The sequence below is a fragment of the Labrus bergylta genome, chromosome 1 (assembly GCF_963930695.1).
Source record: "Labrus bergylta chromosome 1, fLabBer1.1, whole genome shotgun sequence".
Classification (NCBI taxonomy): domain Eukaryota; kingdom Metazoa; phylum Chordata; class Actinopteri; order Labriformes; family Labridae; genus Labrus; species Labrus bergylta.
The window spans coordinates 18,277,533-18,292,836 of record NC_089195.1 but is presented as its reverse complement, the minus strand read 5'-3'; the positions used below and the strand labels follow the sequence as shown (position 1 = coordinate 18,292,836).

The 15,304-nt window shown below is 38.3% G+C and overlaps 2 protein-coding genes across 3 annotated transcripts; one reads left to right on the top strand and one right to left on the bottom strand.

Moving 5' to 3' along the window:
- Positions 1-883: 883 nt before the first annotated feature.
- On the top strand, positions 884-3,160 carry LOC136181295 (G-protein coupled receptor 4). The gene is made up of 3 exons (XM_065962521.1): positions 884-934; positions 1,839-2,258; positions 2,630-3,160. The coding sequence occupies exons 1-3, from the start codon at positions 884-886 to the stop codon at positions 3,158-3,160; spliced, it is 1,002 nt and encodes a 333-aa protein (XP_065818593.1).
- A 959-nt stretch (positions 3,161-4,119) lies between these two features.
- Positions 4,120-8,536, bottom strand: LOC109990775 (uncharacterized). Of its 2 annotated transcripts, none has more exons than XM_029279244.2 (3): positions 8,340-8,536; positions 6,122-6,386; positions 4,120-5,597 (listed from the first exon to the last, which is right to left on the bottom strand). In XM_029279244.2, the coding sequence occupies exons 2-3, from the start codon at positions 6,383-6,385 to the stop codon at positions 4,929-4,931; spliced, it is 933 nt and encodes a 310-aa protein (XP_029135077.2). In that variant the 5' UTR covers position 6,386; positions 8,340-8,536; the 3' UTR covers positions 4,120-4,928. The 2 variants fall into 2 exon arrangements, with proteins under 2 accessions (XP_029135077.2, XP_020498641.2); XM_020642985.3 differs by lacking the exon at positions 8,340-8,536 and adding an exon at positions 7,092-8,309.
- Between the last annotated feature and the right edge of the window lie 6,768 nt (positions 8,537-15,304).

The window sequence follows — 15,304 nt, the reverse complement described above, 5'->3', positions numbered from 1 at the left end:
TAATGTTTATTCACTTACCCTGTGAGATTTTTTAAGCACATTTCATGTCAACCTAGCTCCCAGATCTGTCTATTCCCCACAGCACAGTAATCTTGGTGTCCTGCTGTATTATCCTGGTGTTGTATGTTTGCACACAATCACCAAAAAACATTATTTTATACTTTGCATATTGTATTTATCTTATGGCAGGTGTTCTTTTGTGCACTCTGTCTAGCTTGGTAACGTGATGCAAATACCCTTAAATGGCGTGCGTTAAACCAATTATTGTTATTGCTAGCGAAGTTCTGTTTTGATAGTGTCTGTTGTTAAATGAGTAGTTATGCCACAGAATGTTTTTATAGTCTTTGGCCATACATATTGTCTACACGCTTGTTTTCTTCTGCACATTCAGAGCCTCTTGTGAATTCAACCCTACCAAATCATTATCATTATTTATAAACTTTACATATTCGTAACACCTTATTATCCTTAGAATAACTTAACACCTTGTGTGGTCCTGCTGATCTGGAATTTTTCCCACAAAAAAAAATGACATGAACACCTTAATATTTGATCTTTTATTTTTTTAAATGTCAAGACAAATGTTTGGGTGATGGATTAAAATACTAAAATAGCAAAAAAATAGAACTGTATGCTGACGTTTTCTCTCATGGCATTTGCACACGCAGCGTATACCTACACCTGTTTGCATTCATGCAGCATTTACATATAATAAAATGTATCAGTGATTTTGCATAGCTCTAACATAAATTTATGTAACACAGATACAACCTTTTTCCAAACACATCATAGACACTCATCTAGTCAGTTATGCAATGACACATTTTAAAATAACATCACAACATATCTAATGTAAGTGGGTGTTTGTCATGACATTGCAATCATGTATTCTAAACAGGGTATTCTCAACTCCTACCACAGTAAGGGAACATCAGTAACACCTTGCATTAGATTTCTCACTTATGCTGACCTTGCATCACCTGTTTACTGAAAGTGTACAGTTGCATCAGTGAGAACAAATGTTCAGCTGCGGGGCTGTAGAACAACCCTGGGGTCAGATTACCCTTTTGATGCCATTGCAGGTTCCAGAAATGAAGAAGAATCAACACATCAGAAGCTGTGCAAAACTATAAGACTCATGCCTTTATAATGCAACAACCAGGCAAAGGCGTATCAACACACTGGTGCCACACAACAAAAGTGAAATTGAATGGATTGTGCGGACATTATTAGTCTTCATGCAGGTTGTTTAACAATATAGACGCCTCAAAAGCAAAGGGTCGTCTTAACACATGAATGACTTAAGCGCTAGAGAATATGACAAGAAAGCGAAAATCTCTGTTCATGCAGCATGTATAACAATATGTCTATACATGGACACAATGGTCAACCCTATCAAACTAAACCTAAAACCTCCCTGTTGTTCATATCCAAACCATCCAATCAGCCAAGATGTTTCAGAAACCCTTACTTGCATTAACACCCAATCATACAACAAGAGAGAAACAATGCCCTTTTAGACGGGCCCAATCCAACAATGGCATTAGTCCCTGTGGAGTGTCTTTATAAGATTCTGTCCGCACAGATGATGTGCTGTGCGCAAGAAAGTTTGTAGGACTAGGACTGACACAAAGAATTGTATTGAGGTACGTTTGTTTTTATCTGAAGTCTGGTTCTACTGCTTTTGACTGGTGTTGTTCCTTGTGGAGGTTCTTTGAAGAGAGTGTTAATATGTGACTGAAGAATAAATAGTACGTTTTCTGGGGGTTTTCCTATTTAGGGGTCACTGAAATGTGAATAAGTATAACTAACCTTTTACTCCAATTTCTTTCTCTTAGCATCCGAGCCTCTCCCTCCAAGAGAAATTCCTCCTCACAATGTTCAACTCCAGTCTCAGCCCATCTGCCGGCCTCTATGTTAACTCCACCAGCCCTGGTGACCCCCGTGGAACTCCACCATGGTATCAGTTCCCTGTATGCGCAGTTGCACCTTACGGCTTCATTTTCTACTTCGGGGTTAAGGTGTTTAACCTGGCAGTCGGGACACCTTGTAACTTCCTGGTCATCTGGCAGATTGCCACCAGGAAAAGCGACGCCTCCACCTGTGACATCTTCATCTTCAACCTGGCCATTCTCGACGCATACTTCGGTCTGATGACACCAATAGAGATGACGAACAGGCTACTACTGGATGACAGCCGCATTTGGTACTCTCAGCGGTTCGCCTACGGGATCAAAGATGTAGCTCCACTCTTTCTTGTGAGTTTTTCCACATTTTAACATACAGTACAGCAGATTGATCAATGCTTGATGTCTATCCTTTTTTACCTGTTGCCCATATAATACCGGGTCCTTTGAGGCCCAAAAAGTCTTAAATACAATAAATTATTTGTTTTGTTTTTCAACCCCTTTTCAAGTCACAAACAATATAATAGTTAATTTCAGACATATTGTTAAATGACATCAGGTCAGTTAACATCTTGAGAATATTTGAAACTGTTTTGTTGAGTACATCACATCTGTAGTCAAATGTAACTCTCTCCCTCCACACAAACTCAAACAGATTGTCTCACCTCTTACTTAAAAACATTTCTATACTCTAACATGCCTTAATGGATCTGCTGTTCCAGGTGTGTATTTGCCTAGACCGCTACATGGCTGTGGTCCACCCTGTACTCTTCAGTGGAATACGAGACAATAAGATCCGCATTGGTATATCTGTTGTGGTCTGGGGCTTCATTCTAGCTTACGGCTTCACCAAGTGCTTCCTAGGAGTCATGAGTGTCAACGAGGTCTTCAGTGGTGTCATCCTCTTTTCCTTTGCGGTCATGGTCTTCTGCAACATCTCTGTTATCTGGGTCCTTAGACGCTCTGTGGCAGGAAAGGAGGAGATGCACCCAGTGAAGAAGAAGGCCTTCAAGATGGTTCTGATCATCCTCGGCATCATCGTAGCCAACTACCTGCCCCCTGTGGCTCTTATGCCCTTTGTGCCCTACTACACGTTCTTGCAATTCCGCTGCCAGATCAGCATCAGCGTGTTCGCCATCATGGATCTGAGCTGCAGCGTTGAACCTCTCCTCTACATCACAAAGATGGAGCGTGTGGAAGGCAGGTGCTGTGCACAGAGCGTTTCTAAGAAGCCTCAGGATGACATGGTGTGATTAAGCCTCATCTGAATCAAATTAGTCTTGTTAAAAAAAAAAAAATGGATATGCTCAGGTTCTTACCCTGTATAACTTAAGAGATGTGCACTGCAAAGCCTTATCACAATAACTTCATAATTGATTGACTATTGAGTGAGAGTATCATCTTTTTGTCATTTGTTTAACTGTGAGAAAGAAATGTTGAATTTATGTGAAAGCCGCAAATGAATTACCATTACCATAATTACCATTTCCGTCACAACTAAATCATCTAGCTCATGAGATAGCTAAAGTGTAGCCTAAGCTGAAGCTAAACATTACCTGTCAGCTTTATCATTAGTTCTTATCTAGTGTAGTGTTTTTATAAACCTATAGGTTATTCCGTTTGTGTTTACAAAGAAAATTTAACTTGACAGTTTCTAAATCCATTGTTAGGACACTTATCCAAAAGCAGAGAGCGTCATCTTGTTTCACGTTGGGGATAATAAGTGTAAGAGATAAGAAATGAAGGTGTGTAAATATGTAATAAAAGCTGCAACCTTGTTATGTATTACACAATATGATAGCAAACATTTCTAACGCAGGTACACTTTTAAATGTCTGTTCAGTACATCCAATAAAATCACAGAACAAGTTTAGAGTAAGAAAAAAATAATGTTTCCTTGTTGAATTGAAAAGACATGTATATGGTGTAAACACTGGGAGATAGTTCCTGTGAAGAGTTGAGTTTGTTCTCTTTAGCTGCCATGGCGACCACTGTTAAAAACCCCCTTCAAAAACACAGAGGCCTATTTGTGTCCCTTTTAATGAAAGCCTTGGGGTGAATCGGGTTTAGAGAGCACTGATTTAGCACTTAGCAAGTCATTAATTAAGCCTCATAATTAAGAATCCACTTTGGGACCAATTAGCGTCAATGTAATGAGTGAGCCTGCAGATTGTGTGATTGGTTAACTAAGTACAAAACACACTGCAATTAATAAAGGAACACAAACAGGGAGTTTAATGATTGCATTACATTGTAACTGCTTTTATTTTGAGGGAATTACATTTGGAAAATTTCAAGATTAGAATTGTATCCACTAGAGTAACAACATTTAAGAAACAAGTGGTGTTCAAGTGAAAATGCTTTGATGTAATTCATGTCTGTGGTTTTCCTTTCCATTTTCAGTTTTAATTAAACTTCGGTTTGAGTGCAACGTTCATCAACAACAGATAAAGACTGTGACATCTTTATGATTTCATAAGGTCTTCATTATTTTACTCCACGAGGGAACTTTGTCATTAATGCTGATTATACAAACTGAATTTTACCCTAAAGTAAAGCTTCATTTTGTCAAAGAATGAAAAAAATGATTGGGCTTTATTCCGTTCACATTTAATTCCAAATGAATGTGTAAAGAATCCCTGATGTTTCCGATAATTAAAGAGGGAAAGAATGATGATATAACGTCCTTACATGAATTTTAATATTTTTAGTTACAATTTACTTTGTTAATAAATTAAAAAAAGACAGGTCTATCCTTATTGTATTCAGGTTCTTTAGTAACTATATGATCAATTTAAATTTAAGGAACATTTCCAAAGGTTTATGTCAGTCTTAAATGTACCGTGCAGTTTATTTATAATATTTGTATTATTAAGTTAAGGTTATTCATGCAAACCTTTACAGCCTGTAGCCTTTGCAATAGTAGCTGTATGTTTAGTTTACATACTTCTTCTTCTCACTTAAAGCAGAGAGGGATTCCTTTTACAGCTAAAAACAACTATTGAGCTGTAGGTATAAGCCTTAGGTCCGAGTAATTTTCATTTGGAGTTCCTTCAGACATTCTTGGCTGGCCATAGGTCCATCTTCTGACGTCACATATCCAGGGTACGTTTGGTAAAACTCAGGAAGTGATGATTTATTGCTGACATCTCCTGTCCCTGATGGAGGTAGAAACAGTGGTATCAACTTGGCGTGGGCGTAGTCAATCTCAAAACCCTCAAAAATAAGGCCCACTCCAAAGGCACCTAAACCCTCCTCCAGAAGCTTTGACACCTTCAGGGTCGCCAGTACCAGCTTCTCATAGTCCCCTTTTTCTAGCCTGAATATATCTGAGGTCAATGGCCGTCGTGGGACCAGTACAGTAAAACCCGGAGAATTTGGAAAAGGAGTCAAAAAGGCAACATGGCTTTCGTCGTCCCACACCCGCCATTGCTGCTCCTCCCCACGAACGATGCGTGAAAACAGACCAGGGTGAGCTGGATCATCCCCAAGGAAAGTCAGATTGTGTGGAGCGTCAGGTAGTGGGAGTTTGGCTCTAATCTTAGCTTGAATGTCTGACAAGCTGGAGTCACTCCATCGGGGAGCTGTCTTTGAGGTGCAGTATCCAGGGTCCTGAGCATTGTGCTCCTCTTCTCCGGCCAGGTGAGGGCGCCAGTCTGCATCAAGGCCATGTAGAGGGAGGACAAGGATCTGAAGAAATTGTAATAAATGTGTATTTAGTTGTTCAAAATGACAAAGCTTAAGCATTTGCTGCTTTTTGTTCCCAACTTAACACCTAACCATTTGAAATGATTTACAAAAAATGAAAGGTTCAAACTAAACGTCTACATGTTTTTTCATTTATAATTTCAAAATTATTTTTTATTTATACTTTAAATCCCTTGGAATTAATAAGCTTATATTTTCATCCCCACAAGAACTATAATTGTTAATAATGCCTCCCACCAGGCGCTCGGAGCACATTTGCTGCTCAGACTCATGGGATTGTAGTTACAAATCCTAATACAATCACTGGTTTTACCACCAGGGAATAACTCTAGTAATTGCTTTTGAGGCTCTCACATGAGTACAGGACTAACATTTAGCAAATGCTTGACTGCTCAGCATCAAAACAAATACAGCACATTATTTTCTATCAGACTTATTATTCTTTTGCTTTCCATGGCCTGAAAATAACGAACAGCCAGAATATCCTCAGGCCATACAACACTCACCTGCGCCGGTCTGTCTCTGCGGGGTCTACTGACTAACGCACACCTTCTTACTGCCAGTCTGTCACACAGTAGCTCTGCAACAGTTCTCGCCCCCAGCAGCCAGGCTAATAATTCCTGCTTCTCCAGGTGGAAGATGCTGCCTCCAAGGCTGCCAGGGGTGCTGCTCTCCAGAACAACAGATCCTGGGGTCCAGGGCCGGGGATGGAGGTAGGCCAACAGACCCTCCGACTCCCAGATGACATGACGGGGAAGAGTGAAGGACATTCTGTAGTGGAAGAGCATGAGATTACAGTAAAACTGTAAAGTACAAATCTTTTGATAGTAATATTTTTACAGTGTTGCTACTTTAACTAACAACTACCATAATTAATTGTAGATCAAAGAAAAAAAAATCGTTATACTTTTATAAGCATATCTCTTTTAACCAAATAGGACATATAACGACTTAAAGGTTTAATATTTTAGAGCACACGTATAAGCCACATCACTACCACGTGACGCTGATGATGGACGTCAAGAGCGAGCCAATCACAAAGACAGCTGGAAAAAAAAAGGCAACTTTGTTGACTTGTTAACTCGAGTTAATAACTGTTTACTTCAGGACTATTGTGTCCCAAAGTCGAGCAGATGAACGCCACAAATGTTCTTTAAAATAGTCTAAATGTAAATAACAAGACCAAAAAAAAAAAAGGTTTTGTGTTACTTCTTATTTTGCTCATGTGACTTCGAGGCATCAAAGTTAATGACAAATGCCGAATTTTACTTTACATCAAAGCGATTAAGACAACAGTCTTTTTAATTTTTAAACTTACGTTTTCACTGTGAAAAATAAGAATTTGCTGTCAAACACCTGATTTTAAAATGGAGTTTGGTTTAACAATTAACTGGACAGATAACTTCGAGCAATGAGCATTTGGTAGCATACCCTTAATGTTAATGATTCACACACATTGAGCTTAGGCCTACTTACCTTTTGCTAATAAATCTTGCGATCAGCATAAAGTTAAGCATGAAGTGTCGCTTCTCTCTGCTCCTCCTCGAGTAGTTCAATATGCACATACAGCAACACAATTCAACACGGTCGTTTCCGCTTTCCACGCGTACACATCCGTCAGTGCAAACATAAGCGACATGGAGGCATTTAAAATGACTTTATGCTCAGTTAACCTACATCCATGCAGTAAAACACTCATGTCTCTCACACCTGGCTACCCCTTCCTCAACACTTTCTACTACTGTACTTCTTTCACTCACTTGACCCTCTGTTGATGTTTGGAAAACGAGTTTAATCGTGCAATGCCACCATCTGCTGGACTAATACAGATTGGATCAGTAGGGATACCATGTTTCTCAGCAAAATCTGTTATGCCAATTAGTTAATAAAGTTTTAAAGGCAAATTTCTTGTAATCTAAAAAAAGGCAATGTTTTTGATTCCATCTAGTATAGGGCCTACCTAAAGTTATAGGCTATGAAATACTTTCCATTGTGTAGCCTACTTTAAATTACCTCCTGTATGGCTAGGGCTATTCCCTAATATTTCATTTAAAGCTTCTGTTCAAAGTTTGTATCTGGTTAGGAGACAGACTTAAATGAATATTTTCTCTTTATGACCTTCAAAGGCAAAGGGTTGGTCATCAGAGACAATATTGATGCTAGGCTATATTGTTTTTATCAAGGGGACAAAGTGATCACCTGCTTTACTTTTTTTCCACAGCAAAGATTCTCAATAAATGACACATTTGATTGTTGAAAGAGCCAGGTTGGTCTTTTTGAATAAAATAAAAACATGTACAACAAAAAAAAAAAAATCTTTGTTATAACAAAGTTAAAACTAACTTAAAAAATTCCTCACAGAATGCTTGCTTGTCTACTATTAGTGTTAAGACAAACTGTGATATTGTGTTAAGACATTTGTAGTACACAGAAAAAATATATAGGCTATATGTAATCATATGTGCTCTAGAAATAGCCTCAAAAATATGTAAATATAAATACAGACTGAATAAAAACAATCAAGTGAACTAATATGAACAAATAAACAGGGCCACGTTCACTCGTTTTTCTCAGGGTGACTTTGACCTGTAGGCCAGTAAGAAGTCCTGTGACCTGTTCACACCATAGACTGTAAGTTTCCCTAACAGCGTCATGCGACATTCAGACAATGGGTTATAACATTTGCTGCAGTTTGAAGAAGTAACAGTAGGGGGCGCTACTGACCTCCAGACGAACGCGAGGGAGTTGCTTACTGGTAGAATAGCGAAATGGCAATGAAATTAAACATACCGGTAATTTCGGAAAGAAAACCTTTTGATTCGTTCTAATGTTTCATTAGTCATCATCATCTTATCAGATTTCCAGTTTCGCCACAGAGAAACCTTCTTATCTCTAGTTTGTCCACCGGTATTACTCACTTCCTCTTTCTGCAGAAACTCGACTGAAATATGTCCACATTGTGAACATCCTTCTCGTCTTTCCCTGCCCATTTCTCATTTACGATACCCTGACACGAGTCAAACACACTCATACACACATGCACACTACTTTAATACGGAGTCCTCTCATTGACATAATGTATACCTTGCTTTTTAAACAACAAGTCATACTAGAATTTCCTCTTGACATGATTTAAATCTTGACCCCCAAAAAGAAGTCTAAATTAGCAACTGAACAGTCATTTGAGGTAGTGAAGACAGGACAAATCCCCCATTTGTCAGACATTTCCTCATTCTTAAATAGCTCATTAGTCCTCACAAAGATAGAAAAACAAGCACCACACTGCCCACTCACACCTGAACATGTCCTAATGAAATTATTTTGATAAATCAGAGATCAATAAAAAGGAACATTATGATAAAGAGGGGGGGATGTGTTTTTGCTTGTCCTCAATTGATTTAAAAGTGTAGGTCAGCCATAAATGTCAACACTAGAAAATAAAACTTTATTCATCACCTTAAACAAACGGACAACTCCCTTGGCATTTACTCTTAAACATGTGCAGAGAAATGTTTTTGTTTCATTACATCCAATACATGACAAAATAAGTTATTTTGGTGTTCAAGACTGACAGTGGGTCATAGTGAATAAATGTGTCGTCCCACTTTCTGAGAGTAAATCTGTCTTCTTAATCTGAAGCCCATGACCTCGGTAATGAGCTCAGCTGCTCAGAGATCCTCTGCGGAGCGTCTCGCTGAAGACCAGCACGATGATTCACCCTGCAAGAGGGGAGAGGGTCACCCTGGGTGAAAGTTACGGGGGCACTACAGAAATACCTAGATATATTTCTCTAGTTCACCTTTTACAGTTTGAACTATGTGTCTGGTGTTAGCACCTCTAAATTATTGTAAAATTAACTGTCAATATAAGACTATTTGAAGGCAGCTGGTCACATTTTTTAAGGTAAATTTTGGCATTGGATCATAGCCGTTGTATACCATAATATTATGCACCAAGACTAGTTTTTTCAAGGATACAATTAACAGGTCTAAGGCTACTGCTCATCTGTTGTTTTTTGCTTTCTTTGTCAAATTTCCTTTAATAGAATCACTGAGTTATTTTGATCAGACTTAATGGTCACTATACCAAGGGAAGCAGAAGTGCCATGTGACAGCTTTCCTGACTTTGCAACGGTATATGATGTCAGTGTGAAAGTCAGGTTGTTAGTGGACACAGGCCAAGAGAGCAGTTGCACTGCCTTCACAATCACAGTTTTGCGTTTAAAGCATTGATAAGAAAATAGTAACATTTACCCAAAACAAAGAGCAGTTAGGCTTCACAAAAAGGATTAATTTACAGCAACAAAACGATACACAAAATTACTTCTCCATATATCTCTTGTTTTTACTTTTTTAGTGGTGAGGGAGAGAGGTTTAAAGTGGAAAAAAAATGTAGGAGATTATGTAACACTATTACGCACTAATCAAGCCCAGATGTCCAACAGTAACCACAAACCCTGACTTGTTATTAATGAAACTGAAAAAGCCCACTGAATATTTTGCATACTTCCAATAGGGTCATGTAAGGGTTAAAGAAATCCAGATGAGTGGCATTTCTGTGTCTCTGTTTGACTCTAGCTAACAACCTGCACATGTACCATGTTAAAGGTCTCTTTAATGCCTGAGCCACGTGCCCTTAATAAGAGTATATCCAGCTTTTTCCAGGTCATGTTGACAAAAAAAGGAGCTGTGATGTTTCACGCCTGCAGCTGATGTGGATTTGCTCCTGTAACCAAGCCATTGTCTGTTATCCATTATAGACAGAATAAGTATTATGGTGCTTTCTCATACAGATTCTAACTTTTCATGCTTTTTAAATACTTTTTCCCACTTTAAAATTATTTTAAATTCCCTGAGATTGAACAACTAGCTAGTTTAATTTTGGTTTAATAAACACCATGGCTTTGTGGCAAGAATCTTTAAAATCTGATAATTTGCTGGAAAAAATACAAAAATGCTAAACATTGCTTTTGAGAAATCATGGAGGGGAAAGTCCCTGAATCACATCTTTATAACCCTTTACACATAATGCACTCCTTTCCCAAAAATGTCCTTACATCCTCTGGATTGGGTATTTTTATTTTAAAAAAAATGTCAGGATCTGTTCACTTGAACTTTAAGCGGTTTATTTCATGCCAACATTCAAACAACAAAAGGGATGGTGTGAAGACGTCATTCACGTTTAGCTGAGTTCCTCTGCAACTATGAGAGCAGGTTAGACCACCTCCCTCAGTGTGGGACATGTGTGACAGGTCCATGTCTGATGGGTTAGTCTTGGGAGATATCTTGGGTGTTTTCACAGCTAAAACAAACATTGGTTTAAAATAACCTATGGGGAATAGTTTTTAATGAAAGATGGTACAAAGACAAACAAAATCAGTAAATATGCAAGAAATTACAACTAACAGACCTGGTATTTCTGCGTTTATTAAAAGTTGAAGTAGTTTTGGTAGGGGAACTTTCTAATGCAAATTAACAGTGAGAAATACTGTAGCCCTGTACACTTTGCTGTGTAGCGTAGATATGCCAACACTTCCTTTAACAAATCAGGATAAACCACACAGCCTAATTTAATGCTTGGTTTCTAATCTATAAATAGGAGATCTCAAGTCCCATAAATTACAAGGTTGGGCCTGCTTTAACTCCAAGTTGACTCCATAATGTATCACAATTATAATATTAGCTTATCCTATTTATCCTTCACAAGTTCTGCATGTGTGAGAGTTTAAATTAGCTGGGAATAGACCTGTGAACAGTGCAGCGTCGGAATAGTGTGTCAGATTGCTTTGCTATCATGGACATACAGTAGACAAACTATGAATAGCCTCGCAGCCTTATTAGGTTACAGTCCTTGGCTAGCCAAATGCTATTAAGTCATGTACTCTCATGTAATTTGAAATAAAGCCAGTGATAGCCTCAACAGCCATTTCAGTTGTACCGTGGAACAGACTGCACTTCAGCATTTAACGGCACAATGCTCTTACCTTTGAACATTTGAAAATCCATTCATCTTTTTAAACTATTTTATGGGGTTGGCTCCTGGATACAATTACTGGTTATCAATGCAAGAGTCCTGTTTTAAATCTTGCTTTCATGAAGCAATGATCAAGTCTAGTCTTCAGAGTATTTCTTTATAGTTTGATTAGTGTGAGGCAAATCTTAATAATCCCTACCCTTATCTAGTTCCTTGTGCTAATCAAAGACCCTATGAACAAAGACTTCCTTCTTTTGACTTCATCCAGATAATTATTAACTCAATAACCTGTTTTAACCTTTTCCCTGTCCTTAAACAACTCTTTGTCATAACCGACCCAACCACTTCCTCTTGCCCTGCAGTAACTCCTTCCCTGTCATTGGCCTAACCATCTCTGCAACACCTGTTCCCCCATTTCCCTAGTAAGTACAGCAGGTTATATCCCAGCCCAATTGCATGCTATCTTTGCCAATCTAGTTTGCATTTGCCTTGTTTACCTGCCTTTCACTGCCTACCTGACCACTGACTTGTCTGTGGGTTCATGATTCTTCTACCTGTTACGGTCCTTGACTGGATATTGATTTGGCAGCAATGATAAGAGCCAGTCCAGTTCTAAATAAATGTGCTTCAGAATTTCCTTTCTTATCTCCCTTAACAACAAGAAACATTGGACCTTCCTTTGTAAAAGTAAATCTTGCTTTACTATAATTCACGAGAACAATATAGAAAAGAGACACTTAGTCTGTTAGACTTCAGTGTAACAGTAGTGGGATTATTTTAGCACTGCAGCTGTTTTATAAATCCTCATACATTCTCCTTGGCTTCATTTAGTTTTCTGTTATATTAAAGCATAGCGTTAGGGAGACATTCGATGTAATCTTTTTGATTGCATTCATCATAAAATAGCTTTGTAACAATAGACATATTAGCATAAAAGGACCATGTAAAGGGTCAATTCATGATTAAGTAATATGCATCATGGTTAACTAATTTACCATTTAGTAAAGTTTGTAATACAAAAACAAATTGATATCATGTCAAGAGTGTTAAAATCCTGTGTCTCATGCATCATTGCCTGGCCTCACACAGTCACAGAGGCTTCTCCTGGGAAACTTTCTGACCTTTCTGAAACTTTCTGAACTTTCTGACTGCATGTTGTGTGTGCATGTTATTGGAGGCTTTACTTCAGACCAACTCAGTCATACAAATCTCATGAAATGAGACACATGATTACATTGAGACATCAACAGATTCTGCTGTGACAGTCTATGTTAAATTGCATGAGGAAACCATTAAACGCATTGACGCACGTCACTGAATAAGTGAACTGGATGAAACCGCCATGATCTTGATTACTACTCCTGACCACAGAGGAATGTGACAAGACAAGAATAATCTGTGATGCTTAGTTTGGAGACACCACACCCATGATCTGCTCATGTGGTTGAAAAGACGTTTCTTTGAATCTATCATCTCTGTGAATCACTTACTTTACACTCAGTAATCTTTGATTTATTTCAAACTTGTAGTAAATCATGTTTGAATTTATTTTACAGTAACTGGACTGCTGGGGCGGCTGTGACTCAGTTGGTAGAGTCGTTGCCGCTCGACCTAAAGGTTGAGGATTCAATCCCCAGCTGAGCATCATGTCCAATGTGTCCTTGGGCAAGACACTTAATCCTGCATTGCTACTGTGGCGGTGTATGAATGGATTAGTGTTGTACCTACTCTATGATCTACGTCGCTTTGGATAAAAGCATCTGCTAAGTGAATTGTAACATTGTAACATTGGACTGCACGCGCAAGTTAACCTCACCCCAAATGCTTAAGGTAACGTCTCATGGGAATGACAGTGATCTCTGACACAAGCTCTACATATTTTTAAGACACGTGATCGATAAACTTGGGTCTTCCACCATCCCCCCTCCCACTTTTATTATGGTGGTTATTTTGCTATACTAAGGACACAAGCTATTAATATGCTCCATTCTACTTCTTTTTAGTCCGCATTGAAATTTATATTGGCCAACACACACAGAAGTGCAGGTCTGTCAAGGGGAGTGCTGTATGAATATTCTAAGGGATTCACCCGTGGTGCTGTTGTTAAAAAAAAGCAAAAAGTGGAAAATATCCCCATGAAGGAATATAAAATCTATAAGAGTTCACATCGACTCGTCTCTGTGGCCATACAGCTCCATCACACCTTATTATAGAAAGATCTATTAAGTTATAGTTTAACTTGTCAACCTATAACTTCAGACTCCTAAGACTGTAAGAAGTGGAGAAGGCAGTGTATTAATCTAAAAAAGGTGACATATTTGGAATGCTGTCCAGTCTTGTTTTTCAACACAAGAACCATACAAAAATGTTTTAACTGAATCTTGCTAGCATGCTGTTAGCTTCCTGGCTCACAGCTGAGCCAAAGAATTCTATGAGCTAAGCAGACTACAGTATTTCCTGTTGCCAAGTTGTGTCTATGGGTGACAAACATTTTTATTGTATAAGAAACCTTGTATTTAATGATAATTGTTTCTGTTTAAAGTTAACGCATCAGGTGATTCAAGGTATGCAGAGTTTTTGGCTTGTCAACAAATCTCTAGATGTTGATTGTAGAAATGTGTGAAAACATGAATTCATGGTCTGGTTTTTATCTTGTGTAAGTGACAACAGTTGAAGCAGGATCATGCCGGACAAGATGTCAATCATTGGGAATTATTGGACACTTATCTTATTACCTGAAAAAGAAGACTCCATTGGGCATTAGCCCTCACTAGTCAGAAATATCTGTGTTACAGTGTCATAAGATCATTTTTATGTGACTAAAATAGGAATCAAGACGATGAGAAAGCAACATTTTGAATGCATGCATTATTTTAGGTTCACTTAAAACCAACTGGACAAGCTACACATCAAAGTCATACTAAAGAAGTCTGTATTATATCTTCCTCTCTGCTTTCAGCTCTACTTATCTTTGTCCTCTAAGGAGTGCAAGGTCTCACTACTGAGGATTCTGTCAGAGGAGTGCTGCCAAGAGAAAACCGATGCAGCTGTTTGACAGTAGTCAGCACACTGAGTCGAGTCTGAACCACATACTGTACTTTGACTCATTTTCACTCCTACATACTGTACCTCACATTTAATAATACCCAATCTTTACATAAAGTAGAGCTGCAACAATACAATTCTAAGGTGTCAACTGTTCAGTTAATTGACAGATGTTTTGTTTAGCGATGAATTAAATAATAAAACTGTTAAACTGATCTGATTTCATATTTAAAAACGAACATTTGAATATATTATATTATTTGAATAATTTAAATGCTTCTTCCTCCTCTAAAACAGTGATTGATTATCTTTGAGTTCAAAACAAAAAAAATAATTTGACACCATCAACTTGGGCTCTACTGAACACTGATCGACTGAAGTAGTGAACAATGTAAAAAGTTATTTGCAGTTCTAAACTTAACAAAATCCCAATTAGGACAGAAACTATAGGGACTTTTGCCAGTTTTGTAACCAGATATACCAACTGTCTTTCAACTGCTCTCATATCTCAAAGTGTGACTAAACAAAGGGTGGCTGACACACCTGTGGTTCTCAAGGTTTGCTCAACTCCCCATATTGACTCTCTTTCCAAACCCCCTTTCTTCGACACCCACTTGTAAAATGTGAGAAACTGCTGAGAATGGTCTGGTTCCACAATTACAAGGTTCGTC